This window comes from Uloborus diversus, chromosome 3 (assembly GCF_026930045.1).
Source record: "Uloborus diversus isolate 005 chromosome 3, Udiv.v.3.1, whole genome shotgun sequence".
NCBI classification, from domain to species: Eukaryota; Metazoa; Arthropoda; class Arachnida; order Araneae; family Uloboridae; genus Uloborus; species Uloborus diversus.
The window spans coordinates 190633662-190660754 of record NC_072733.1 but is presented as its reverse complement, the minus strand read 5'-3'; the positions used below and the strand labels follow the sequence as shown (position 1 = coordinate 190660754).

Genomic DNA, 27093 nt, shown 5'->3' with positions numbered 1-27093 from the left:
GGTTCATGTTAATTGCACTAAATGAACTAAAAGATAATACTGATAATGTTTACTGATTAAAACAATTTTATTATTTACATGCAATTCATTTCAACAAATCCATTAATAATGTTAGTCTTGAGACAGTTTTCATATGATGTTTAGAAATGTATTTTCAATGACATATTCATAAAATGGAACTTACAGTGATGGCACAGTAATGTCAATTTCTGCAGTTAAATAATGATATTGCATTACTTTTTTTGGAATTTTAGGTCATGTATCAAAACTAGTATGGAGCATTCTGCACAAAATTCCTTAAAGTTAAATTTAACAAAAAAAAAAAAAAAAAAGACTTAGTAAAATTTAGCATTCTTTTTTATTTCTTGCAACGAGCAATGCATTCAGAGCTGATAAGTTTTTATAATAGAAGTTGGAAAACATTAACTTCTTAATTTAGGGCTAAACTAGAAACTTCAACGATAAAATTTTAATTAACAATTAAAGATACTATCGGAATTATGAACACATTACTTTACATATAATGTGTCATTTTCATTCGGACTCGATAATCATTAAGTGCAATATACTTTCAAAGTGGAGAAATGTTACCAAGTACTGATTTTCGATACTCAACCAGTTCGTTGCATATTACAAAAAATTTCAATTTGAAGTTCGTATTACCTACAGAAGTAATTTGCATTTGACATTCGACGATGTAGTGAATATTTCCACACAGAAAACAGTATAAACTTTCAGCGTCCAAATAAATTAAAAGTGATATAGTTCTCGACATACCTTCTTCACAATCGGCAAGTATTGTGTTATAAGACTTTATAAAATGCTGTAACGTAAGCGCATCCACTCGGAACCAAAAATGAACTTTAATAAAATCTTATTGTCTACGAATCAATAGTATTCGTAGACTTATCGTCTTCGAATGTTTAGCAAGAACAAATGCACCACGCTAATTAGTAACAGGGTAAGCCGAGTAAAAAACAGTCACCGTTTTTTAAATGCAAATGGACGGCTTACGACTGTAAAGGAGTTTCTTGCGGTGGTCGCAGCCAATACTGTTAATAAACAAAAAGTATTGTGTGGGGCTTGGGGATTAAAACATAAAGGTAAAATTTCTCCAAAATACGTTTTGGTGCATTTATTTGTTGAAGTAGAATGAAAATTTCATTAAATAATGTAATTAAAACTAATTTTTAAAGCGAAGCAAAAAATGGTAATGAAGTCATTGAAAAATGTCGGTTTTGTATCGGAAGTAGTGACAAATGCCCCTCCTTCATGTAAAGGTTAATTCTGATAAAAACTGCAAGTTAAGAAGTGCTCAGTTAAGAATTGTACTTATAAATATGCTCAGGAACTCTCGATGTCATTTTCCTAGTAGAATTGAATGAAAGAAAAAGTTAATTATCTAAAGAAAATCAACGGATTTTAACTTCTGTGAGACGTTTTGATGCATCGTGATAAAATCAGTAGGAATGTGAAATTCTCGTGGTTTATTTAACTATGGATGCTACGCAACAAATTTCATGAAATCGACAAGCATCTAAGGTATAAATTGTTCGTACGCAGCAGTAGTGAATGTAATACTTTTACCCACTTTTTAAATGGTAGTATAAGTGGGAATCATTCATTAGTTGTGCGAAATACTGCATGTTTCTACTTTGGCCATTCAATGCTGCAATAATTCTTACTAGTACACTTTAAAAACATTTATCAAACTCCGTTTCGATTGCGTCTAACACAACTCTTTATTTTATCGAAATCTGAACCCTGTAACGAGCATCGACGAGGATTTATTTGCTATTTTGGTAATGTGTAACCGGTTTTTATGTCTTTATTCTGATAATTTAATGTGTTTTTTTTAATTCACCGTTACATTATAAGTTTGAAATTAAACTTTAAATTCGATTTCTGATAGATAATTCATTGATGTTCATTTTATTCATTTCCGATTCATTCGAACTTTTTTAATTAGAAGCATATCAAAAAGTGCCATTAAATACAAACTGTGAAGTGATAAAGAAACTAATCAGCTGAATGATCTTCAAAAACTCCTTTGATTATATCTTTTGCCAATGGATCCTGTAGTTTTTCATTAATTATATTTGTAAGAGCCTGTTCTAATTTTTCCAATATAATTGGTTTGTACCTTTCAAAGACATCTTTACCTACACCAGTAATAACTCGCTGCAGAGTTTCCGAGAAATTTCCTCCTCCTAGAAAGTTTTCCATGAAGAGGGATAAACTCTCCCACTGAAGATTCAATTTTAGTAGCCTCATTTCCAAAGAGTCTTCAGCAAACCCAAGTTGTCCCATTCCAAAAACATGAATTTTTGACGCATTTAATTCGAACTTCCCTTGACCGTAGATGGGAAATATTTTCACCAACCTTCCGTTTACACTGTAGTTTCCGTTTACCATAAGCTCCGGAAGAGTTAGATTCAAATCTAGGTAAAAGTTCTCTAAATCTGGTTTTAAGTTTGTCACGTTGAACTTGGAGAGATGTAAAACTTGAAGCTGAAAGAAAATAGATAAATTTCATTTTTAAGTTAAGATATACTGACATAATATAATCACTTATAATAGTGAAATCTTTAAATTAATCATGCAAAAAGAAAATTGTGATAATATCATAACTAGTTTTTCACTAAACTTGAAAATCACTATTATAGTTCTTTCCAGAGGTTAAGCATGAAATTAGTGCTTGACAACATTGACTAAATCAGTTTTCCATTTATGGTACTAAACATTAAAGAACAAAGAGCGTCATATAATATTTTCAATGGATAGGTAACGTTCTTGTTTGCTTAGTAATAAACTTATTTAAAACTACAGACATTAAAAAAAATAATAAGCGGGCAGTTGCATTACTCACTACAAGCTTTAATAACATACATTAATATGAAATGAAAACCAAGCACATTAGATTTGCTGAAACTTCGAATACTTTCTTATACATCTAATTCAGTAGTTTTATTATTTTTTTCACTGTAGTTATGATTATATCGATAAGTTTGAATTTTAATACTTTCTAAAATGTAAACAAAAGCATTTGAAGAGCGCACAGAAAAAATGCAAAATGTCATTTTTTGTTCGAGCTCATTTCGGTATTGAAACACTCAGTGTTCAAACAGTAGAATTTGATCTTATTAAACAGATTAGAAAAGAGAAAAACCAAGGTAAAAAAATCACCCCAAAGTTTACTGTACAGTGAATGGAGGATAGGGTTTATAACTTTCAAATGTGGTTTTCTGAAACGACTAGAAAGATTGACATCTCGTCATCATTTCCTGTACTCTTTATTTTCAATATTGCTCCAACCCTAGTTGTATGCTGTTCAGTTTTGGTCTCCTTATCTTAAGAAAGACACTAATGTATTGGAAAGGGTTCAAAGGCGGGCTACAAGGCTAATAAGTGGACTTTCCAACTTAGATTATGATTCCAGGCTTAGAAGGCTAAAAATGTGCAGTCTTGAGCAAAGAAGAGACCGAGGGGACATGATTCAGCTGTTTAAATTTATTAAAACGAAAGATGTTACGGGGTTAAAGTTTAGCACTAAAAACAGGACAAGGGGTCATTGTTTTAAGCTATTTAAATCTCAGGCTAACATGGATATTAGGAAAAATTATTATTTTAGCAGGGTAGTGGAACCTTGGAACAGCTTACCGGAAGAGGTGGTAATGAGCAAAGGAGTAGACAGTTTTAAGAGGGCCATTGATCTTCACTGGGGATTGTAAATTGACTAGGACCAGTCTAGCTGGGCCCAGAGCCTGTTGCTGGTCGTCACTTTTGTATTTGTATTTGTATAAACTATTGTTGTGGTACACATCAGAATCAGCTGCATTAAATTCCTTTAATGTAGAAAAAATTTCCCCATAAGTCTTAAAGTCTATTCGGTAAACTAGGGAGACTTAACCCAATTTTTGTTTTTTTATTTTCTTTCTTTATTTATTTTATTTATTTATTTATTTTTTGTAGAATAGTCAAAACGAAATAAAAAATATACATAAATAGCTTGCCATTTTTCGCATTATTATGGCTAAAAATAATAGCATAATTTTAAGTAGAAATGGTACAAAAAATTATATTCATCACGTCTGGAAATGGGTCAAGTGTCCCTAGCGCTAGGGAGAACCTAGGGAGACATGACTCCGCTCATGAATGTAAGAAGACTCATAGATATTGAACTCAAAAACGCAGGTTTGATGGTGTTTTATGCTTTAATAAGTAATACTTGTAGTGAATGAATTAATGTTCACTCTTTAGGTTAAGTGTTACAGTTTTTTTTAATTAATCTTACTGCACAACAGCAGAAGTCTAATTCAAAACTTTATCAGCTAATACCTAAACAATATTTCAGTTATTTTATTAAGAAACAAATCATTGGGCTTAAAAATCATTAGTATTTTAGTTAATTGTCAAATAGAAACAATTTATTAAACCAACATATTTTAGTTATTCTTTACGTAAAAACAAATATCCCTTCATATTCACAATATTAAAATTATTGCTTAAAAAAAAATTGCAAATCATTAAGGTTTAAATCACAATATTTTAGCTCTTGATAAACAAAAATTCATTGAAAAAACATCAAATTATTCTTTGCGTCAAGTCTCCCTAGTTAGCTTGGGTCAAAGCTTCCTAAGTAGCTTTTTCTTGTTCACCTTAAATTTTTAGCAACTTAGATGAATAAAATCAAATCATTAGACCTAAATCACAATATGTTATCTATTCAAAAAAAGAAGAAAGAAAGAAATCATTGAAAACACATCAAATTAGTCTTTGGGTGGGGCCGGAGGGGCTCGGGTTCGATCCCCGCTGGTCGAAGACCCACCGTCGTCATTAAAGGGGACTGGGCGACGTTAAATATGCTCGTGGTCTCAATGTCCTCCAAGTGAAACGATACCTCTGGGGGTGCTAGTACTAGGTAGCTATTAGCTCTTGGACTAGTTCTAAATTCTCATTAACTGTCCGATCCGGTAATGGTGCTGCCATCTATCGGTATATAAAATAATGGAGGCAAGGCACTTAGTATGCAGATCCCTCGACATAATACAGTTGTAGTCAGTTGTGACTCTTGAATAGGAATAGGAATAGGAATAGTCTTTGGGTCAAATCTCTCTATTTAGCTTGGGGTCAAAGCTCCCTAGTTAGCTTTCTTTTGTTTACCTTAAATTTTTAGCAACTTAGATAAAAGTTGTTTAAAACTACTATATACCAATAGATTGCTAGAAAATTGACAAAAACATGTGTACTTTTAAAATTCATTTCCCTCAAACTTAGAGGACAAAATCTAAAAATTCCAAAATATTCAAAATTTACTTATTAGTTGCAGTACTATTTAACACTGAATTTCTTGAAAACCTCTGATAATTCTTCTGAAATGACTTATCCCTGCAAAATGCTGTTGTGTGACTGGTCATTCAATAGTATGACTAAAATTTTCCCTAAATATCCTTTTCATGGAAAAAATTATCATGGGTCAAGTCTCCCTATGGGTTAAACCTCCCTAGTTTCCTCTATAGTATTTAATAAATGCTTGGGGCATTACGGTTTCACTTTGCGTACCTGAAACTCTAAAAAATAAATTGCGCAATTCCTACACGTATACCTTTGCTGCTTTCTTTTCTTTTTAATATACACATGATGAACTTCTTGCTAAACTACCGTGGTTACTCATTTTTCTTCCTTCAGTTTTTGGGGAAGCATTCATCATATTGAGAAAAACAGTATGATGAAAATGATCAACGTGATTATTTGAAGCATTTCAATCACCCCTCGATAATCAACTGTAAAATTTCTAATTAATAGTAATTTTAAAGCAGTGGAATTCCCCTTCGGAACAAGATTTCTGTCAACGCAATCAATAGGTTACCCAATTACACGGATATTATTAGATCTGCGTGATGATTTTAATCATTTAAAAGCGGGACAACTTTATGAAAAACTTAAATGCTGATGTTTCTTCATCCAAAAGCTAACTATTTGCATTGAAAAAGGGGTTTCCTGAAACTTCGAAACACGTGTATGAAGGAATCTGATAATTTTGTGAGTCAAAACATTGTTCACCATACATTAAATTCTGATATTTCTCAGATTCCCTAATACCAAAACCAAAGTAGTTTTTTACAGCTATTTACCACATTATATAGTACACAAATCATGCATACTAATAAAATCAAACATACTGTTGACACAAGCAGAGGAATTAATACCATAATCGGCATTTGACCAATCAATTAATGGAAGATTAAAATCCCTATTAATCAAAATATAAGGAGATAAGTAATTGCCCAAAGCACCCACTAACCTTCGTGATAAATTGCAAATATATATATATATATATATATATATATATATATATATATATATATATATATATATATATAAACAAGGAGAAAACCAGTATGGTGTGGTGCGGGATAGTGCAGTAGTAGCTCCAAAAAATGCCCAAGAGGTCAAAATACTAGACCCGAGAGCTGCTTGCGTGCAGTTAAATGAGTGCACCGGTTCGATTCCCGCTAATGTCCAGTATGTCATTTCGTTCTCTTTGTGATATAAATCTTCCTGTGTTGTCCTGCAAGGAATTAAGCAAAATATTGGAAGTGTAACAAATTGGGGTATTAAAGCTACAAGCTTATCGCTTAAAGACATCATACAGCTCATTCTTTGTTTACAAATGCGAAAAAGACTCCCATGTGATAGCTTAAACGAATGTTTATATGCAATAGTTTAATACCATTAATAGTGTGATGATGTTAATATTTTGAGTTTTTGAAAAAATTACTTTACTTACTGCCAAATATTATACTATCGATCAAAACTGATACAATAAAATGTATAAAAAATAGAGTGGAATAAATAGTATCCATAGCATACATCAATATTCGACGCACTGCAATAGCATCCAATGCAAGAAAAGCTTCCCCAATGACATAGGCGGAAGAGCACACCGGTTCCACTCTTTGAACCTGAATTCGAGTCTCGGTAAAGTTGTAGGTACTGCTCTTCTTTCGATCATGCACAAGTGGTTCAAAGCATACCTAATAAGCATACTTAATACCAGTGTCGAATGTACCATGTTGCAGTTGCGAGTTGCCCCCAAGATCATAAAGACCCTGAAGAGGATTCAAAAATGCAAATGAAAATTGTTACCTAATTCTATGATAGACAAAAGGGCCTCCAAAAATGCTTTGCGACGAGCCCCCAAATAAAAAAACTCGCCACTGCCCAAAACTTTAGGCCGCCCAGTCATTCAGATAGGCACTCCATACCCTGTCGGAAGTGCGTCTGTGGTGTATGTCGAAATACTCTATAAAGAGTCGGACGAAGTAAGGAATGCAAAATACGGGTTGGCAATGCATCGATGACCAAACAGTGTTTTCGTAAGCATCACGTGTCTGTGAGCCTACAACTGAGCTCTGACATTCATTTGAAACCCTGGACACAATTTCTAACCTGTATCAAAATTTAAGCTGCAGCTCCAAGTGTAAGATGTATCTTTATTAGATTTGTGTTGTTTACCTCCAACCAGATGAATACATTTAAGTGAATATTTGAACTTGAAATAAAAAGCGTCTGAATAGTTATGTGTTTATCAAAAGAATAGAACAAAGACAGTTGTATAGTGCATTTAAATTTAAATGGTTTGCGTATATTTATTGAAACTGAAGAACTTTAATCAAACTGATGACGTAATCAAATGATTGAAAAAGGTATGATTTTGCTTTTGAATCTCTTGTTTATTGAAATTAATGAAACCAAAACAAATATTAGTATTTGTACGTTAGTAAAAGGAATGCAATATTTTCAAAATGTGTCTTCTAGTTTGATTTTAGATACTTTTCATATTAGTTCATAAGGAATGTAATCGTTTAAAGATACAGATGATAAATATAACATTAATTTCGAGGAAGTATAATTTGCATAAGAAGTTTATTTACTATGAATAATGAGAGTGTATGCAACAATTTCACGTATATGATCTAGGATCTAATGGAATTCTGAGTTGATACTTTTATAATGAATTAGTCGAAGATATAGCTTTGCATGTATTACCACTTTCTAGCAGCTTTGTATGAGTTACCTTTAACTATAAAAAGAAAGTTGCAACTTAATGTTTTCATAACATGAGAGGTAATATTTACTTTGTAAAAACATTGTATATAAAAGACAAATACTCATTTATCGCTTCTTATATTACAAAGTAATATGTGAAATAAGTGAAACTATCAAAAATCTAACATAAATCACACATTCAACTATTTGGGTCATGTACAGAGCTAAAACATTTTACTAGATACGCTAAGTTAGCCTACAGAGGACTGCAAACTTTTTGAATGTAGTCTTATGGTTTTAAACGTCATAGCAAAGAATGCAGTAACTCCGAAAGGTAGTTTAAGAAATTCTTTAATTTCTAAATTGACTAACTTGATTTTATTTGTATGTTAACTAATTTAACTTTGCTAATTAAAAATACGTGGTATGTATGAAATCAAGAATAAAAATGTTAGAAATATCTAGGTCTGCAATGCGATTTTGACCTCTTTAAATTTCACTTTTCAGTAGCATAGTGTGCTTGGTGTTGCATTTATTTTTATTGAATATTAGGAATGATTTCTGTGAACTTTTATATGTTTATAATCAGTACATGCTGTAGATAATTTCAAGAGCACTAAGTTATAGCTAATTCTATACGTGTGAAATTATAAAAGGTGTCCCAAAATTAACGCAAAATTTGAATTTGCCACAATTTTTGCTGTGAATTGTTGGCAGCCACGGAAAAAGAACAATTTGACAGGTGGGAGTTTAGGGTTAGTAAAATGGAGTGTTATGCTATTATACAGCCAGCGAAACAATTCAATCACTGCATAAGGAATTTCCTGTTCGTGTACTCTCTCGTTTCGGTGGTATGAATTGTACCCTAGATCGTGTGATTTTACATCATTAGACTTCTCCCTATGGGGTTATTTGAAGTCAAACGTCTATGTCAGCAATCCCACAACCACCTGCGCATTACCTAATTGCGATATCGAGCGCCAATAACAGTAAACTGCTTGACCCGCCCAAACTTTCGTTATTTTTCAAATAATTGTTCGATAATGAAAATGCATTACAGAATCGAAAACGCTCCATTTGTAATAACCCTAGACCCTCAGCTGCCAAATTGTTCTTTTTTTAAAAATTGCCCACAATTTATTGCAAAAATGGCGGCAAATTCAAATCTTGCGTTAATTTTGGGACACCCTTTATATTGCAGTGGGTAGGTAAACGGCAGTATCTGCAGATATGAGTTTTCGAGATACTGGAAGAAACGCGTTTTGGATTCAATACTAGAAATAGGGAAATGTTGGAATTAGACGCTCTTTTTGCGTTTTTTTTTTTTTTTTTTTTTCGTCGGAAACCGAATAAGCAAGCCTCTGCAATTTTGTTAAAGTTAAATTAATTGATGACATAAATGCAAAAAAGAAAAAAAAATGCAGTTACTGCTTTTTTCCTGCTCATGGCAGTATACACTATTGAAAGCTTCTAAAGATAGCAGTTAATTTCAAGACCAGTAGACATAGGTACAAAATAGCAGTTCATGAATTCATATTTGCACATGATGCAATCAAAAACAATCCATCGTATTGTCATTATATATGTATTATTGTCAAAGTTAAATAAAGTTTTCGTAAAAGAACCTCCGTGATCAAAGAGCAGAAAATATGATACGAAAGCATGGCCCTACAAAAAATTTAAAAATTATGCTTTTTTTTAAATCACAATAAGGAACCTGAATAAGATAATGAATGCTGAGGTAGCTCACGGGGGATTTTTTTTTTTCCAAAAATTTTATTTCACGAGAATTATGAAAACAATACTTTAAAGTAAAACAAATTAATAAAAACATTTTCAATTATTCAAAAGAACGGTGTTGTGATTATTTTTTTATTGCGAAATATTTTTACGGCAACAAAAAGTATGTTTTATAAATAAAATGTATTTTTATATTTAATTTTGCAACAAACTCCATTTGATAACTCGATTTTTCATAATAACCAAAGTCTTAGCAATATTTTGGCTATTTGATTTGGCAAATAGGGATCAGTTGCGAAACATCTGTCAAAATTCCAGGGATCCCTTGGTTTGCTGAGCCCAGGTTGATGACCTGTGCAGTAGAGAAAGGCAAAGGTATGTTTATTGTTCAAGTACGCAGAGTTGATGTATCAAGTTTTAAAATAATGTTAGGTATGTTATTGCAGATCAATTTTCTTAACATAGTAGTGGCTGCTAGCTTGTATTTTACCTTAAAGTTGCCAAGTACACAGAAGTATATTTGAAGATATTTATTTCAAGTCACGTGCATCTGACAACAGATTGAGGAAATATTTGTTTTTGAAGGCTTTTTATGAAAAAGGAGAGGAAAAAAGACTTGTAATTTCTCATTTTTAAAATTAAAAAAAAAATACATTTGCTTGAAAATTTACCGAGATGATTGCTATTATTTCGGTATTAACTAAAAATAGTGATATTTCACTTCATAAAGTTTCTAAAGTAACGATGCATCTAACTCAATCTCATTGAGAATATTTAAAAACATTTGAGTACTATCGCATTAATTTCAAATTTCTAACAGTAATGAAGTAATACAGCGTATCTGGATCCGAAAAGAAATATTTTTAAAAAAATATTAAAATTTTGTCCTATGAAAAAAAGGAAAAAAGAATTTGCGAAGTCGTGTTTTTTGTTAAAGAGTCTTACGTACTTTCCTCGGTACATTTTTATCCTTACGTTTAGTTTTTTATTATAAGTAGTGCACATTTTAATAGTAATTTAACCACAACCGAAATAAAAGTTAAACTTTTCGGTTATTTTTAGTAATCGGTTAGCAAATTAGCACGTAAAATTTGATAACATATAAATAAAATCGATTGCCTTTGAACAACATGTTTGAATGTTCGTATCCCAAAATTTGATTTGAAATGAGTTTTTCTAATCGTGACATTCAGTGATCATTTTTCATTTGGCTTATAAGCAAAAGACTGTTAAGGCATAAACAGAAAATACCTTTTGTTCTCTCTCGGTATGGATGTGCTTTGTAAGTAACGTCGTGCCTACATGAACAAAACTTTAAAATTGAATGAACGTATTGTTGCACAGAAATTACAATGTTTCTGGTATCTTTACCACGATCAATTTTATCTACCAAAAGAGGCGCTGCTACGCTACTGGTAGATAAATTCGATCGAATGGAACATGATCGAGTTGAATGAGCCCTTTAATCATTACGGCTTTTAACTTTATTTTACTAACGTAATAGGTTACCTGATGGATTTTCAGATTCATTGTAGCAAGGTTTTCTTGCACGTCCAAATTCAGATCTTCAAGCTGTAATGGATCCAAAACTGGTATGTTGACTTCTGGTATTCCTTCTTTCATCTGGTTACGAAAGTTGTCAATGACTTCTAACAAGTACTTTTCCAAATCTGGATCATGCTGTACACAGTCTGCAGAAAAAAGAGATATTTCAATGAAAACACGTCTTTCATTACATATATGAGGAAAAGTTGCAATTTCTATTGCGATTTTTTTCGCTTAAATATAAAGCTAATATTCACGGTTACATAAAAATAATGAGAAAAATACTTTTTAGTTTTTTTTTTTTTTCAGAGTGTATGTATTTGTAAGTAATTTCAATAGCAATTCCAAAAATTGTGCAATGAAACTTATTTTACCAGCAGTATATTTGCATAAAATATATTATTCTACCGTGGGAATGTAAAGCGCAGTATCTGCAGAATTAGTTTTGGGTATATTTTAAAAAGCGCGTTTTGAATTTCATACTAGCAATAGGGAGCTTTTGGAACTGGGCATATTTTTTTTTCTTGCTTTATTTTCAGCGGAAACCAAGGAAGCAAGCTTTTGCAATAAAACAAAAGTACAATGACAAAATGCAAAAAAAAAAAAAAAAATGAAAGTTTCAGATACTACGCTTTAGCTTTCCAGGGAAATTTTGTTCTTTGGAGTAGTAAGACACCAGGAATCTTACAGCACTTCATGAATAGAATCATATTAATTTTCAATATGAAGGAGCACTACTTTTAAACTCACTTTAGAAACATCAATGAAAACTCGAAGTTTTTGGTTTTGGGCTAAGATCTAAAGACTCTACGGTGCTTGGAATGGCGTTGAAAAAACACATTTAACCGTATTTTTCATAAAAACTGATAGATTATTCATGTATTAAAAATAAGTTTATTATTAGCCAACATGTTACTCAACGGAAGCATTCATCCGAGCAATGTCTCTTCCTTCTTATTTAACCTCAACTTAAGCCCATCTCATTTTTCTTCCGTTTGCAGTTATATAGTTAAATAAATTTCAGTAAGTCAAATATAGATTTCCTTTAAATGATCTCTGGCATCTACACACTTGTTATCTAAAATAATATTTATAGGTAATTTTATTTTTCAAGGTTATTTCTTTTGGGAGTTGAGCTCATGAATTAGTCTCAAAATAAGCATTTGAAATGCATTTAAAATCCGTTTTTCATCACATCAAACCTTAACTTGTAATTTGAGATATCTTACGACCAAGCTTCTAAAATACTGGTAGTTCTTCACCAGACCCAGATACGTTTCTTACGCCAATTAGAATGTGACTGATGTGACCAGTGTAAGTTAGTTGAAAGCAGTTGGCTATTTTACTTTTTGGTGTGAAATAAACCCCACCTTTACCAAAAGAATTATTTTTTCCCATTGTAGTTTTTAGTCATAAAAAATCTGTAATCAATGTTATTTTATATTTAAATAATTATTTTAATTCTATATGACGTAGTTAGTTTGTAATTTCGCCTTTAAATACTTTTGCGATATAAATTTCAAGATTTCTATAAACTCATACAATGTTTTGTAATATTTGCATGTATACAAAATTCATCTAAATAAATTGGCGCAGTATAGCCCTCAAGGACTCTTACGCCATTAAAAATAAATAAACCAACCAACCCATCTAAATAAAACGTAAAAATATTTTACTGTTTCACTTCCATCATCTTTTGTCTGCAAAAACAAAGGACTTTGACAAAAAATAGCATTGCGTGATACATTTAAAAAAGGATGTCTCTGAAAGGAGAACATATTCTCTTTTCATGTATGTTTTCGAAATTTCTATGGGTACGGTTACTACTTGAAGTTGTTTAAAATTCCTAAGAAATGAATTGTTTATCAGTGCTGTTATTTCAAAAGAACGACGATTATTGTGCGTTCATGAGGAGAAGAGACTTCGGAACGCCTTCCCGAAAGCAAAGCTAAGTTTAGCGCGGGGGTGATCGCTACCGCTTTCAATTGAGACAACCCTAAATTTGTCGTCTACGGGGAATCTATACTTTTTAAACTGAAAATTTCAGAACAAAAATATTGTATTTACAAAAAAAAAGTAAGGTATTTTGTTTTCCGAATGAAACATTTCTATTAAGGATAGGCTTTCTGAATTTTGAACACTAACGTCCTATATTCGAAATTGCAAGTGCGCTGATGAAAAAAAAAAGGGGGGAAGGACAGGAAAACTTCATTGCCACATAGACTGGGGCATTGAAATGCTTGAGGGTTGCGTTCGTTTTGAAGACTTAATATCTCTCTCCATCTCCCTCTCCCTTTTCTTGAGGGGGGGGGGTGACTCAGTAGCTCTTACGGGTTGGGTCTTTTTGATGCATCTGTATGGATTGTACAAAATTTCAGATCATATAGAGCGGATATACAGTCAGTAGATCTACAGTAGCAGTTATTTTTGAAAAATGATGACAACATTATTCGAACAAAAGTTGCCCCCCCCCTCTCCCCCCTCCTCCAAAAAAACTTGGTTGAACCAAAGGCGGGGACTGGGCAATTGTTCCAGAAAGGATTTACATGTGAGAAATAAAAGTAAATAAGAAAACAATAAAAAATCAATCTGAAATATTTAAAGCAATTGACTATTAAAATCAAGGCTATTTCTCTAAGTATTGCATGAATATTAATGTTTAGAAATATGTAATAATTTGCGATGCGCTATAAAAAGTGTCTTTGGTTTGAATACTGTTTTAAAATTATAGGTTCATCGGTTGGGTCCGGCTTAAGAGATGACGACTAACCCCAGGGCGAGTATTTTCAAGGCGGGGGAGGGGGAGGTAACCAACTTCGTTTCTGGGGGGGGGAGGCAGAAACGAAGTTCGTTATAACACTTCAGTACACAGTAGCCTAACGTAAACACGGATTGTCCATAAAGGACGTTACACTTCACCTTAGCCTCTCCCCTCGTCACATCTCACGCAATGTTCGATGAACATATTGCTATAACGAACGCTTGTATTTGGACCAAAATATGTGAAGTCATATTTCTTATAATCCCCTCCTTCCCCCTTGAGACTAACTGTCCGAAGTTCATGAACCCCGAACCCCCTCTCCCTACCCCTTTCAAGCGTGACATCATTTGTGATCGACTCCTTAGGTTTGCTCTAAGTCACCAAAATCGCAGTAACAATTGTTTTAAAGGAAAAGACCAGTCCCCCCCCCCTCCTTCCTGGATAGCTCTAGTCACAATTTGTTTATGATCATGTATGTTTTTAATAAAGAATCATATCGCACTCCGGCAAGGAAAGTGTCACAATTCAAAATCTGGGAAAACCGTACCGGCTATTGATTTAAAATCTAAATTTAGTGCTTTTTCTCGACACAAAAACCGCAAAGTTAGCTCACCTAAATGGTGCGGGGGGGGGGGGGGGGGGGCGTAGAAACAATTTCATCAATAATGACACATCATTAAAATTTCATAATTTGGAAGAATATTTTTCGAGCTTAAAGTATACATCATGTATCTATACTTCAAAAACTAATTAATAAACATCACATAATAAGTTGACTGCGCATATTGTAATGTTTGAGACTAAATCACTTAAAATTACGATTGCGTCATACCTTAATTTTCTCCATTGCTGTTTTTTTTTTCTTGTGGTTGAGTCAGTTTCCTTGCCAGTGTGGGATATGTTGAACAACTGAATAGGTTGACTATAGCAACGTTTCTTGATAAAAATAACGCATTTTACATTCAGAGCCAAGGACGGATCCAGAAACTATTCAAGGAGGGGGCGATTGATTTCACACCCTTACCCTTTTATAAATTCGCAAACCTCCGCCCCCCCCCCCCTTTCCAAACACCATGAAAGATCGTCTCATTTCAGTTATTTTGGGAAAAGAAGGGACTTCCTTTTCTACAAAATTGCGGAGGAGTGTACCAAACCCCATCCCTTACCTTAACGCCATCAAAGGTGTCCCATTAAAGTTCCTCTTTTTTTTTGGGGGGGGGGGACTTCAATTTTCCAAACTTTCCTGAGAAGAGCCCTCGAACCCTATAACCCTATTTAATATCATCTAAAATCTTCTAAAATTGAGTTTTTGGAACTTTGAAATACTTCCTATACAAAGTTCAGATCTCTATCAGTAATGTGTTAAGAATAAGATATGTGCTACACTTTCATTTTCCAGACAGCAAGAGCTTCGTCAAACTATTGAAGATAGGCTAAAACAATTTTCAACTTCAGTATCAAAGACATGCCGTGGAAGAGTTCTGCATCTCGACTCAAGGAAGGGGCGGTCGCCCCATCGCCCCTCCCTTGTGTCCGTCCTTGTTCGGATCTGTATTAGAATACGGGCAACAAACTTTGGCCTATTTTATGATCCCCACACGTAACGCTGTTCCGTAAAAGTACTGGAAGAACTGAATTACTTTTAGAGTAATCGAAAAAACTTGAATAAAAAAAACATGTATATTTTTTCGTATTTACAAAAATAAATAGGTTAAAACAGTAACATAAAACGTTGTTTCAGGCACTTATTCAATTATTCTGTAGATAACCATATTGGCATGTGAAAAGCTTTAATTTTTGTTTTGTTCCTTTTTTCATTTCTGAAGAATAAAAGCCATATTGGAAAAAAAAATAGTACTAAAGTATTGAAATGTGTCACACAGAGTGCAACCTACCTACTGAGGCTTCCAAAATTGTTCGTAGGCTTTAAATGTGTATGGTTAAAAATGAAGTGCCTAGAAATCGAAATAGTAGTTCAATACTTTTTCATACTGTCTCTACATGATTACATCAATTCAACATTTTTTTTAACAAAATATTGACTGTTTGAAATGGGCTAAAAATGAGGTGACAGAGAAATATTTTCAGAAAAATTCGAAATTAAAGTTATCGTCTGTCGTTTTCTTTCTTTCTTTCTTTTTTTTTTTTTTTTTTTGTTATTTTTTCAATGCGGTTATGATTAAAAAATCTTTTGGCATTAATTTTTGCTTGTTCACTTTACAAATCTACTTATTATTTTAAAAATGACTCGTATTCGCAAAGTAACAACAAACACAATTCGAAAACGCATTAATTCTTCATTATATTCGAAGTAAAACAGTTCGAAATATTGCAAAAGTAGTTCATTTATCCCTAAGCACTGTGTAATATTTAATAAACGCTTTAAAGAAGAAAATCGGATCGAAAATAAGGTGAGAAATGGTTGACCAGCAAAGTTAACAATATGCGATTAGAGATTTATAATTAGAATACCTATGAAAAACCCACGTTTGAGAGCTGTGAAAGTTTCAGCAGAATAGAAGGAAAAATTCTCCTTCCAATTTCACCTGCAACTGTTCACCGTGTTTTCAGAAAATGTTTACTTAGCATGAAAGTCAGAAAGTTTAGGATTTCCTTCGCAAAATCAATGATAAATTAACCCAAAACGTATAGAAATACACTGCAAATCTTAAAATACTTTTAAGTCGAACAATTGTCTTAGTAGCACACCTTTTTTTCGGGAAAGTAGGTGGGAGGTAATTTCTTAGAAAATTATAGAACACTCGTCTTAGCGCGATAACGATGGCCAATTGCAACCTTTCTCAGTGTTGGTCTGAAGCCTCCTCCCCAAAAGACGCATATAGAATCTTCCGATACCACGTGTTGGGGGCGTGGCCAAGTCTCAACTAGTGAAAAACGGACAATAATTTTATTGATTTTTAGCCAAGCTAAAAATTGTTGTTTTTGAATCTCAACGCTATGATCCTTTATCCAGATCAGACATTTTTTCTTAGTTTCTTGTTCAGCTTGTAGCAAATTTAATAACATAACGTAAAAGGTTGACGTAACCGCAAAACGTATGTATCTGTGATAAATGCCTCATAGATACGTTTAATTTTTTTTTTTTTCAAAAATAATTAGTTATCTTACTAGATAGAATAAGAAAATATACCCAATCACCTGAATGAGGGAAGAAAGCATATTTTACAGATGGTACTGCTATAAGAAGTAGCACATGCGTTAAATGTAAAAACACAAAAGCAAAAACAATTAGCTCTTGAGGATGCAAAAAGTTTTCTTAAAGCTAAATTCACTGCTATAAAAATATAAGGATCATTCTTGCGAAAATGGTACAAATTGTGCCGAGACAACTGAATTTTTTCTATCAATTTTAATAATTATCCCCGATTAATCATAGATTTTATTGATTCTCAATTTAGTTATGTGTAATCATATATCTATTTTTGTACATATGTCATTCGTAAAGGATTCAAAAAGATTTATCTCTGGAACAAGAAGAGTACTGTGTGCCTGACCTTGGAATCAGGAGTTAAAAAATGTGATTTGAGATTGTGCTAAATGCAACATAGATATAAATTATCAATTACGCTATATCTTTATCCCAAAAAGAAAGTTACTACCCAACTTGAAAAAAAAATCCTGAAAAAAAATAGTTTTTTATTAATATCCTAACAATTTCTATCTTTCGCATTTTCCTTTTTGTTACAGCCATTTTGAAAATTAAGTAAGCAAGTACGTTTAATCGGGTAGTGTCGTTAGTTACTTTAAATTCTAGTCAACAAAGCAAATCGAACTCATTCTTTCCGATAGTTAATTTGAACTGTTGAATATACTTTGTTGCATTTGTATTAATGGCAAAAGGGGGAGGGGGTCTTGTAAGTTCTGTCTGTAAGTACTGTCAAAATAAGTGTTAGACTCATTATTTTGTTTTAAGCTTGTTTTTGAATTGTGACTTGTTCACTCTGTTACACGAAGTGGTTAAAACATTTAAAATCCCTTCATAACGTATGTACTAATTGTGCACACTTTGTTATACATAAATAAATAGAAAACCAAATTTTTCAAATGAGTAATTGGTCGAAGTTATTTAAATTGTTTTAAAAGAATTCTGCGATGTCTGCCATGTGTACTGTTTTCATGAGAATAACTCGAACGAGGTAATTTTCTTATCCTCACGAGTTAGCGAGTTTTTTAAACATACCGGTTCATATAAAAGTTATTTTATCAAAATAAGCAAATACAGTCGCTCATGGCATCTTCTATCCTGTTCGTATATCTTAGCACCACTTTATATATTATATATTATAGTAAATTTTGAAATCTTAAAAAGTAGAAATGTTATTTTTATTACCTTGCCAGAAGAAAGCATCACTGGTACTATTTAATTAGTTTAGATGACTTAGAAAAAAAATCGAGAAGTGGTGCGAAGTTATCTGGATTGACTCAAAAAAACTCTAAATGACTGAAATGATATTTTTGGGAGCTTTCTAAAGTTGAAAGAATCTTATTGCCGTTAATTTTTATCCCAAGTTTTACTCATTTATAACTCATTTCGGATATGTTATTGGCTCATCATACCAAAGATTCGTACTGTATGGGAAAAATAAAATGTGTTTCAAAAAGTGGTCTCGTTCAGTTACAATCCATTCACGTTTTGCAAGCAATGAGCTAGTTCGTGTTACTTTTTATGAATTTGCAATTTTTGTTTTAAAATGTTAAGTCACGATAGGATTATAGTAGAATTTAGCCTTAATGCACTTACCTATTACTGAAAATGTCCCAAGCAGAAAGAAACATACTATCAGCAAACTTTGATTTTTCTTATCATACATGCTACAAAAGAAAAAGAAATACTCAAAATCATAACTTCTGAAAAAAGAGAGAACATTAAGAAAAGTTTGAACTCGCGGAATGCTCTATTTAATTTCAGTAATATCAATGATACTTAATAACTAAAACACTTTTGTTAGAATTTACTCTACGTTTATAATTTTACTCGAAATTATCGGTAAAGAAGTAGAAAAACATTCTGCAGCACCGAACTGTTTACTGATGTGTCAATGGTTTTACAAATATTAAAGAACATTTTCCTTAACCAAAAAGACGGTTTATCAAGTGTGCAACAGTAGGTAATATTTTCGACTTTCTCCTTACCAGGTGGAAATTGGATTTCCCTTTGGAAAAAGGAGGTGTGTGTGTGTTGGTAAAGCTTGACCGCGAAGAGAAGGCGGATGACCTTGAATCAAAAACATCATTCGTATCGTTTGTAATAGGTTGATTGTTATTATTTTGTGATATATAGGCTCCGACTCTTACTTTTAGGTGCTTTCTGGCTGATTCTACCTATTACAAGCGATACAAAATGAGGTTTTGTTTCAAGGTCATCCACCTTCTCTTCGCGGTCAAGCTTTAAATGGCAGGTTGCAATGTAAACGGAATTTATCGGGTATTCCCTACAATAAGACGGTCTGTTGCGTGTAAAACTAATGAAAACAGCAAAAAGTTTTCTTTGTATTTCCACTTTCTACAATAAAAAATTAATTCAAAAAATAAAAATAAAATTTTATTTTTTAGCTGTATGAATTTTTTACTCATCGACCCTGGAATGCTATTACATCAAAGATATTCGAAGAAAGAAAATAATTTGCGTAGCTTCTTCCGTACACTCTATAGTACTTGCGTGATACCTGTATTAAGAAAAATCTCGTTAATCTACTTTCTCATAGTAGCAGTTCAAAGTGAGCAGTTACGCGAGAAATTTTCTTACACAGAACTAAACTTCAGGAGTGTCTTTGACATGGCTTAATGCGCGAAATATAGGTGATGCAAAAGCAACACAATGTAGTAAAAAATGTTGTCTTAGCTGAACATACTTTTAACGCCTCTGCAAGCAAATTTCGTGCATTAAAAAGCAATAATACATCTTAAAAAATTTGTCAAGCGTATTTTCATGTTTTATATTTTGAATAACAATTTTGGATCATGAAACGGATTTGTTTTAACTGGAGAGTTTTTAAATAACATTTGAATGGCTTCTTAAAAACATTGAAATACGAGTATTTGGAACTAAACCGCTTATCTTCTTTTTATGATTAAATTTCGTAATACAATGTTGAGTAAAAATTTGCTGGTTTAGAATATGAAAAAATGCGTATGAGAATGTATGAGGCGGTTTGTATCAAAATCAGTTCAATTTATGATTTTTCGAATTTTTTTTTTTTTTTTCGTAATTCTACAGGTCTTGGTCGATACTGCTCAGCCTCAAAGCAACTTGGAAGGAATCGAACTTATAAAGGGCTGTTCACTTGTCGGCCGACCGTCACGTCCGTGCCGAGTTTTTCCACCCGAAACAGGTTTTCTTTGCTGGTTGCCATGACAGCAAGCCATCTTGGACGGGACTCGTTTCGATCAGAAGAACCTTGATATCTGATGGCCGTCAAAAGTAGGAAAACATTTCATTTTTTCCCGCCAGCAGCGCACTCTTCTCTCTTGTGTGTGAATTTAGTTACGCGATTGATGTATGGCGACCATGTGTGAATGCTACTGTTTTCGTCGGCAGTCCGTCACGTCAAAAAACGGGATGGACGGGACGGACGGTCGATAAGTGAACCGTCCTTAACAGTCAAAAACCAGCACCAAAAATCCGGTTCACATCAAACTCAGTTCCATGAATATTTTAATTAAAGGCCATTGTAAAGACGATTCTCTTTACCAATACCATAGTTGAAGGGAATTTAAAACGAAAACTGTCAAAAGAGAAGATCGATTTACTTCAAAACCAGTTGAATCCAAATAATGTTTATTTGTAAATAGTTAAATAATGCTGATAATTTAAAAACTAAAACAAGAATCAAGTTTTACAATGAAGTTGGAAGAGCGCGCTTGTCAAACTTTTCTTGGCTCTCCCGGTGTTAAATGTATTGAACCAGCTTTGATACTAAATGCTTAATGCAAACAGAGTAATAGGGGGGTTAGAAATAGCATTAAAACTATTCATTATACTGACAAAAATAAGTAAAAAGCTGAATCAATTTTCTTAAAACAAAATATATACGAAATTTCGTAAAACGTCATACAGTTGTATTATGCAGTACGGAAGAAACTTGCTCCTTATTCATATTATGAAGTTTTCGAAAAAGATCCTCACTTAACAAAATTACGACAACATTAGCTTCATTGATGTGCATATCAATATGCTCTATAACAACTTTCAATAAAATGGAGTTACGAGGAGAAATATACAGAATACTGATGGAAGGAGTAGAATAAAAAGTTTAATAACAGGTATTTTAGCTGTGATTAGCATCTGAATGTAAATCACAACTTCGTGCTTTTGCTCATTTTACGAGGGCTATAGCGACCTGATCGGTAAGGTATTGTACTCGTAACTGGAGGGTCGAGGGTTCAATGCCAGTCGGTTGAAGGTTCTTCGTGTTCGCCAATGATGAATGGGGCACTTTTAATAAGACGTCGTCACAAAGTCCTTCAAGTTCATATTCCAAACCAATAACTCCGAGGATGCTGGATCAGGGGTTGCACGGGTCCTGGGTCTGGATCAAAAAACAGTTGTCTTCATATCTCCATCTAACCGGTTAAACCACGTGTAGCTTAAGTGCGGAGGACCCTGGAGTGAACTGGGCATTCCCCGTCTTAAATCAATATTTCTATAACAATTGTATCCGTGAATAAAAAAATTAACTCATCAATGTAACAGATTAATATTAAAGTGATAAACATAATGTAAAGTATAGTATAAATACAAGATGAGTGACGTAAAAACGAAAGTATAAATAGTTATCATTGATGTTCAATGATGCATGTACAAAGGAACACAATTCACACGATACACAACTCACTATTAAAAAAGCTTTTACTGGGATGCACTTCATTGTAGTCTTACATCACTCAAAAGACAGATGAATAGTTCTTTAAAACTAAGCTATTGCATTCGTCTTAGAAAGAGTTGAAACAGTACAACCTTAATTAACTGAAGTGATTGGGACTAGATCTCTATCGGTCTATCGAAAATTCTGGATTAATGAGGACATTTAAAAAGTTGACTCTGGATTTGAACGCTTGCACATGTACAAAACAACCACTAAATGCGGCGTCTTTAACCTTATTAACTATAATTATAAGCAATAAATGTGTTCAATAACTGTTACACAAGTAAGATAATGCAAGGTAAATTTTAAAAGGCATTGATATAGAAATCTTCATTTATTATTGTGTTATTAATAATGTAGATCAATCCAATTTTTGTTCTTTGACAATGAACAATAAATGCTTTATTAAGAAAGTAATTATTTAATAAAAAAAATAGTTTACTTCTAGATTCGATCACTCTCAGTTTAAACAGAAATTTTAAAAACTATAATTGTTTAGCGTCTCAAAAATTTACTGGTGGTGTTGAAAAAAATCCAAAAGTGATAGAAATGCGCATATAATTCGTAGGCTTTAGCAGGAATGGCTGTCTTGGGCAACCGTAAAGTGATATCGTTTAGTTACCAGAAAAGTATCATTCAAGGATATTGCCGTCAGTTAAACGAGGTTCCAGTTAAAATAATTCTGGATAATCGACGTTCTAGTGCATTATGTGTTTGTGGTAAAAATATATTAATAGAGATATTTATATTATGTAATTAATCTTTAAAGAAAGTCTGCTGCATTAAGTATAGTAATAAAATAAAGAATGAAAGCTAATTGTCAAAGTTCAGCAAAAAAGGTTTTTCTTGTTTTTTTTCAGATATTTGTCATATTGCTTTCGGTCAGCAGTTGTTAAACTTTAAAAAATACCGTATTCATACTACAAACTATTGAATAGTTTTTCTGTGGTATAATATTGATTTTTTTTTTATTTATAGTTTCTTATTATAACGTAATTGCTGGTGCAATGTATTTTTCATATTTTTTCTGTTAAAGACTTTTCATTTTTAATAGCGTTAACTGCAAAGATAAAAGAATAAATAAAACAAAATTAATTTTTAAAATACATAAATATCGCTAATTTTTTGAAAATTTTCTTTTAAAATGCTTTATATTTCCCCGATGATAAGTGAAATTATGTAATCTCGGATATTTTTTGCTCCTGTATGGCAAAGAAATCTGTTTAGCTTTCCCAAAATGTGTTTCACAAGTGAACCAAATTATATCGAAGGTTAATTATCTAGAACAGCGTTTCTTAAATTGTGTTCCCTGGAACCCCAGGGTTCCACGAAGCTCTCTCAGGGGTTCCATGAGACTTGTATGTTTTCATTCCACATCTTTCATAAATTTGTCACTTATAAAATCGATAAAAACGCTTTCCCAAAATGAAAAATAAATTTACTTTTACTTTCGTGTACTAATTATTACTTACTTTCGTAACTAATCTGAGCTTTATTACCCATCAGGGTTAGAAACGATAGGAATACTTTTATTTGTCGTCTGAAATTGTGCCTTTGAGTTTGAACTTCGAAATTTTTCCAAGATCAGTCATAAAGCATCTCACTTTTAAACACCTCAATTTCTAAAAAATTTTGGAAGAAGCTACTGGCTCCCTAATATCCCCAAAGATAGTTTAAATGTGACTTCAATGTTGAAAAACTTATGGAGGGACACCCCAAATTCCCTTTCCTGCATCATTAACAAATATTGTCTAAAATTATGATTTTTAAGGTAAATTTCAAATATTCTACTATTAATACTAGTCACTCTCCCAGTATCTATGGCAGCAGTTGAAAACACAAATTTAACATTTAATGAGTGAGGACCAATTTAAGGCAACATAACATACAATGACATCAAAATCTCTGATTTATAAAGAACTTTAAAAATTGTTGTAAAATAAGAGACGTTTTAGTTTTTAAGTTTAAAAACATTTTCTTCGTAAATTTTAGTGAATTATTAACGCTATTGTAGGTAAAATGCATCAGTATTTCTTTCCCTAACTAAGAAAATATTTAAAACATATGACTCATGCATAAATTCTGAGGTCATTTATCCCTTTTAAAATTACTCAGAAACACAAATAGGCATAGGCTGCTCGTACGAGGGGGCAAAGGCCCTCTCACTTTCAACAGCATAGGGATTTTGCCCTAGGGACGTTTTCGATTTTTCAATTTTATTTTTATATGATAGAGTAACATGTATGAACATCATAGGTGAAAAAAATTTTGCGATACGATAAGTAGTTTTTTTTAATTATTTTTTAAAGTTCAAGCGCTTGTGACGTCAAATGGCATAGGAAGTGACATCATGCGCTCTTCCGATAGGGGAGAAACCGAAGGACGTGCTTCGAAGACAAAACGTAAAAGGCTTTCTCCTCGCATTTAACTCCTCGCGTTTCTGAAACATTAAACCTCTCATCCTCTCGGAAATATTCGAATATCTCATTGGTGTTACTTGAGGATGATTATTTAGATTGTGCTTTAACGAATCCGGTCTCCATAGTGTGTTCAAAAGGATTATTGAATTTCTAAAAAATAAAAATATCAGCGCGCTCAAAATGTCCTTAGCGAAAACAAGGGATCTTCGGCGGAAGGCTGCCCATTAGTGCCCTGTGACGTAAGCTCGTGACGTTTCAGAAAAGCGCACTTTTGCGCGTGGATTTTTAAAAATTCATTAAAAATCAATCACGGTGTTTTAAAGTTCGGCGATGGTGAATTTTTTAGTTTTGAGGGTCAATTAACAATATCCAATAGCCAAAGTATGAACATTTAATAGGTTGCAACTTCCCTATTCACGTGTTTGAAGAAAAAACTAACTTAATAAGTGCTTGTTTTTTATGCTTTTTTCATGTTATTATTTCGTAAAAATTAAAATGGAACTTTGATTTTTTTTTTTTTTGGGGGGGGGGTAGGAGGGAATCTTCTGTGGCCATCTGGTCCCGCTTTTTGAGTCCGTTTATCAAATTTTTGGAAGAAGGTAAATTCATTAATAATGCCGTAAAAATTCCATTGCCAAATTTTTGAAGAAAAAACTTAAGAGCTTTAAGAGTGTGTCGCCCACCAAACCTGCGTCTCTCCCCCACACCTCCTTTCACCCCCCACTTTTTTGGGGCAACCGCAGCCTATGCAAATAAGAGTGTTTTGGTGTTTTATAATAACAAATATTAATCAGCAATTAGCAATAATTACCATGATCTATAATGAAGTTTATTTAATTATCAATTTAACGGCAAATAGTTAATGTGATAGTCTCTTTGAGATAAGAACCTGCGCTCCCTCTCAAACAGAATCTTGGCTACGCCACTACAAACTATTGACAAAATGCTAAGAGTTCCACGAAAAAAGGGAGCATTTAAAAGGGTTCCACTGATCAAAGAAATTAAGAAACGCTGATCTAGAAAATCAAGAATGAATAACAAAACGAAACGTAAACAGAGCTCCTGAATTAATTAAAACTCATAACAAAATATCTAGAATAAAATCTAGCTCGATACTTTAATTTTTTGCATAAAAATTACGCACAATTTGTTCTTACAATAGTTTCAGCTTTAATACTAAACTCCAAAAAATTATTTATGTAATGAAAGGAGGATTGTTTTAAATATGAAATTCGCCCTGAGTTTAAGAGGTTTGTCAAAACAGAAGTCATTCATTTTAAAAATTCATACATTTTTTATTACTCTACTGTTTGCACTTTCAATACTGAATACAATTTCATACCGTAAAGTAAGTACTGCTGTTTGTTGCTTTAACATTAAATTTTTAATCGAGGTTTGATAACTTAGTGATACATATTAATGACACTTTATACTTTTAGTGTTCACAACTAATCAGTTAACTTATGCCACTTTTTTAATAGTAGCAAAAATTGACAGAGGCATAAAAATGATTCAATTATTTTTTTCCACAATGGTTATCCTATCAAATTTACCATACCAACAAATTTTGAATGTTTTTAAAATAGGTAATTTAAATTACTTGGTTTAAAAAAGTAATGTTTTTAATTACACGTCAAAAACAGAAGATGGACGAAATACAGAAAAAAATCAGCTTACTTAAGACGGGGAAGTCTTCTGATTGCTAAGCACTGGAGCAATCTCTCCCTTCTTATCTGACGTTTCTTTTAGGTACTAGATGCAAACGCACTTTTCAATTGATTGGTAGTGACAGCTATGTTTATCAGTGTCTTAAACGAATGTTTTTCTTTTTACCCATCTTTTCTTGCTGTTAAGTACCTGCTTAAGATATCTAAACTTCCTGCTAAATGCCTTCGTCGGCAATGCCGGTCATTTTTGAATGCGCGGCGAGTGATAGTCGATAACGGAGTTGTGTAGATCGATATTCGATTAGAATCAATAAGAGGAATTTCAACATTTTGTTTACATTCTGGATTACATATTTCAGAGACTTGTCGGGGTTCACTTTATTGGAGCTTTCATCAACGCATCTCACGTAATAGAGCTTAAGGTTTCCGTTAATTTATTTTATAATTTTAATTTAATCTTTCTAGGGCAGTAGCTAAACCCCAAAAACTGGATTCCAATGTAAACCGAAAATGGTCCTCTCCCTATTAATATTTTGTGATAACATAGACAAGTTATTTCTGGCAAGGGCGTGCACAAAAATTTTGGGGCTCGTCACAAATGACTTTTACCCCGCCATGTAGTTTACCCCTACGTTCCTACAGATATTTTACCCCTCATTTTAAAAATTTCGGGCCCCCTTCAGGCTTGGGACCTTGTTAACAAGTGTCCCTTCTCCTCCCCCCCCCCCCTGTATACTGGTACACTAAATGAGACTGTATATTTTTTGTCTTTTTAAATTTTACAAGCTTTTTAACATTCATTGTCGTGACATAGATATTTTTAACTTGTCATTTTGCAATTAGTCTTTGTTTTAATATTTTTAATGTATGATCTGTTTTGATTGCTAGTTTTATATTATTGTTGCCACTGTAACTGGACTCTGTAGTGTGCAATGTAATGTGCTTTAGTGTGCGTTTTTAATAAATAAATAAACAATAAATAAATAAATAAATAGCATGGCGTTATACAGGGCAGAAGTGCG

At 32.8% G+C, this 27093-nt stretch overlaps 1 protein-coding gene across 1 annotated transcript; it reads right to left on the bottom strand.

The window, feature by feature from the left end:
- Positions 1 to 58: 58 nt before the first annotated feature.
- LOC129218468 (uncharacterized) lies at positions 59 to 26229 on the bottom strand. The gene is made up of 4 exons (XM_054852747.1): positions 26082 to 26229; positions 18861 to 18931; positions 11302 to 11483; positions 59 to 2511 (listed from the first exon to the last, which is right to left on the bottom strand). The coding sequence occupies exons 2-4, from the start codon at positions 18928 to 18930 to the stop codon at positions 2020 to 2022; spliced, it is 744 nt and encodes a 247-aa protein (XP_054708722.1). The 5' UTR covers position 18931; positions 26082 to 26229; the 3' UTR covers positions 59 to 2019.
- Positions 26230 to 27093: the final 864 nt, after the last annotated feature.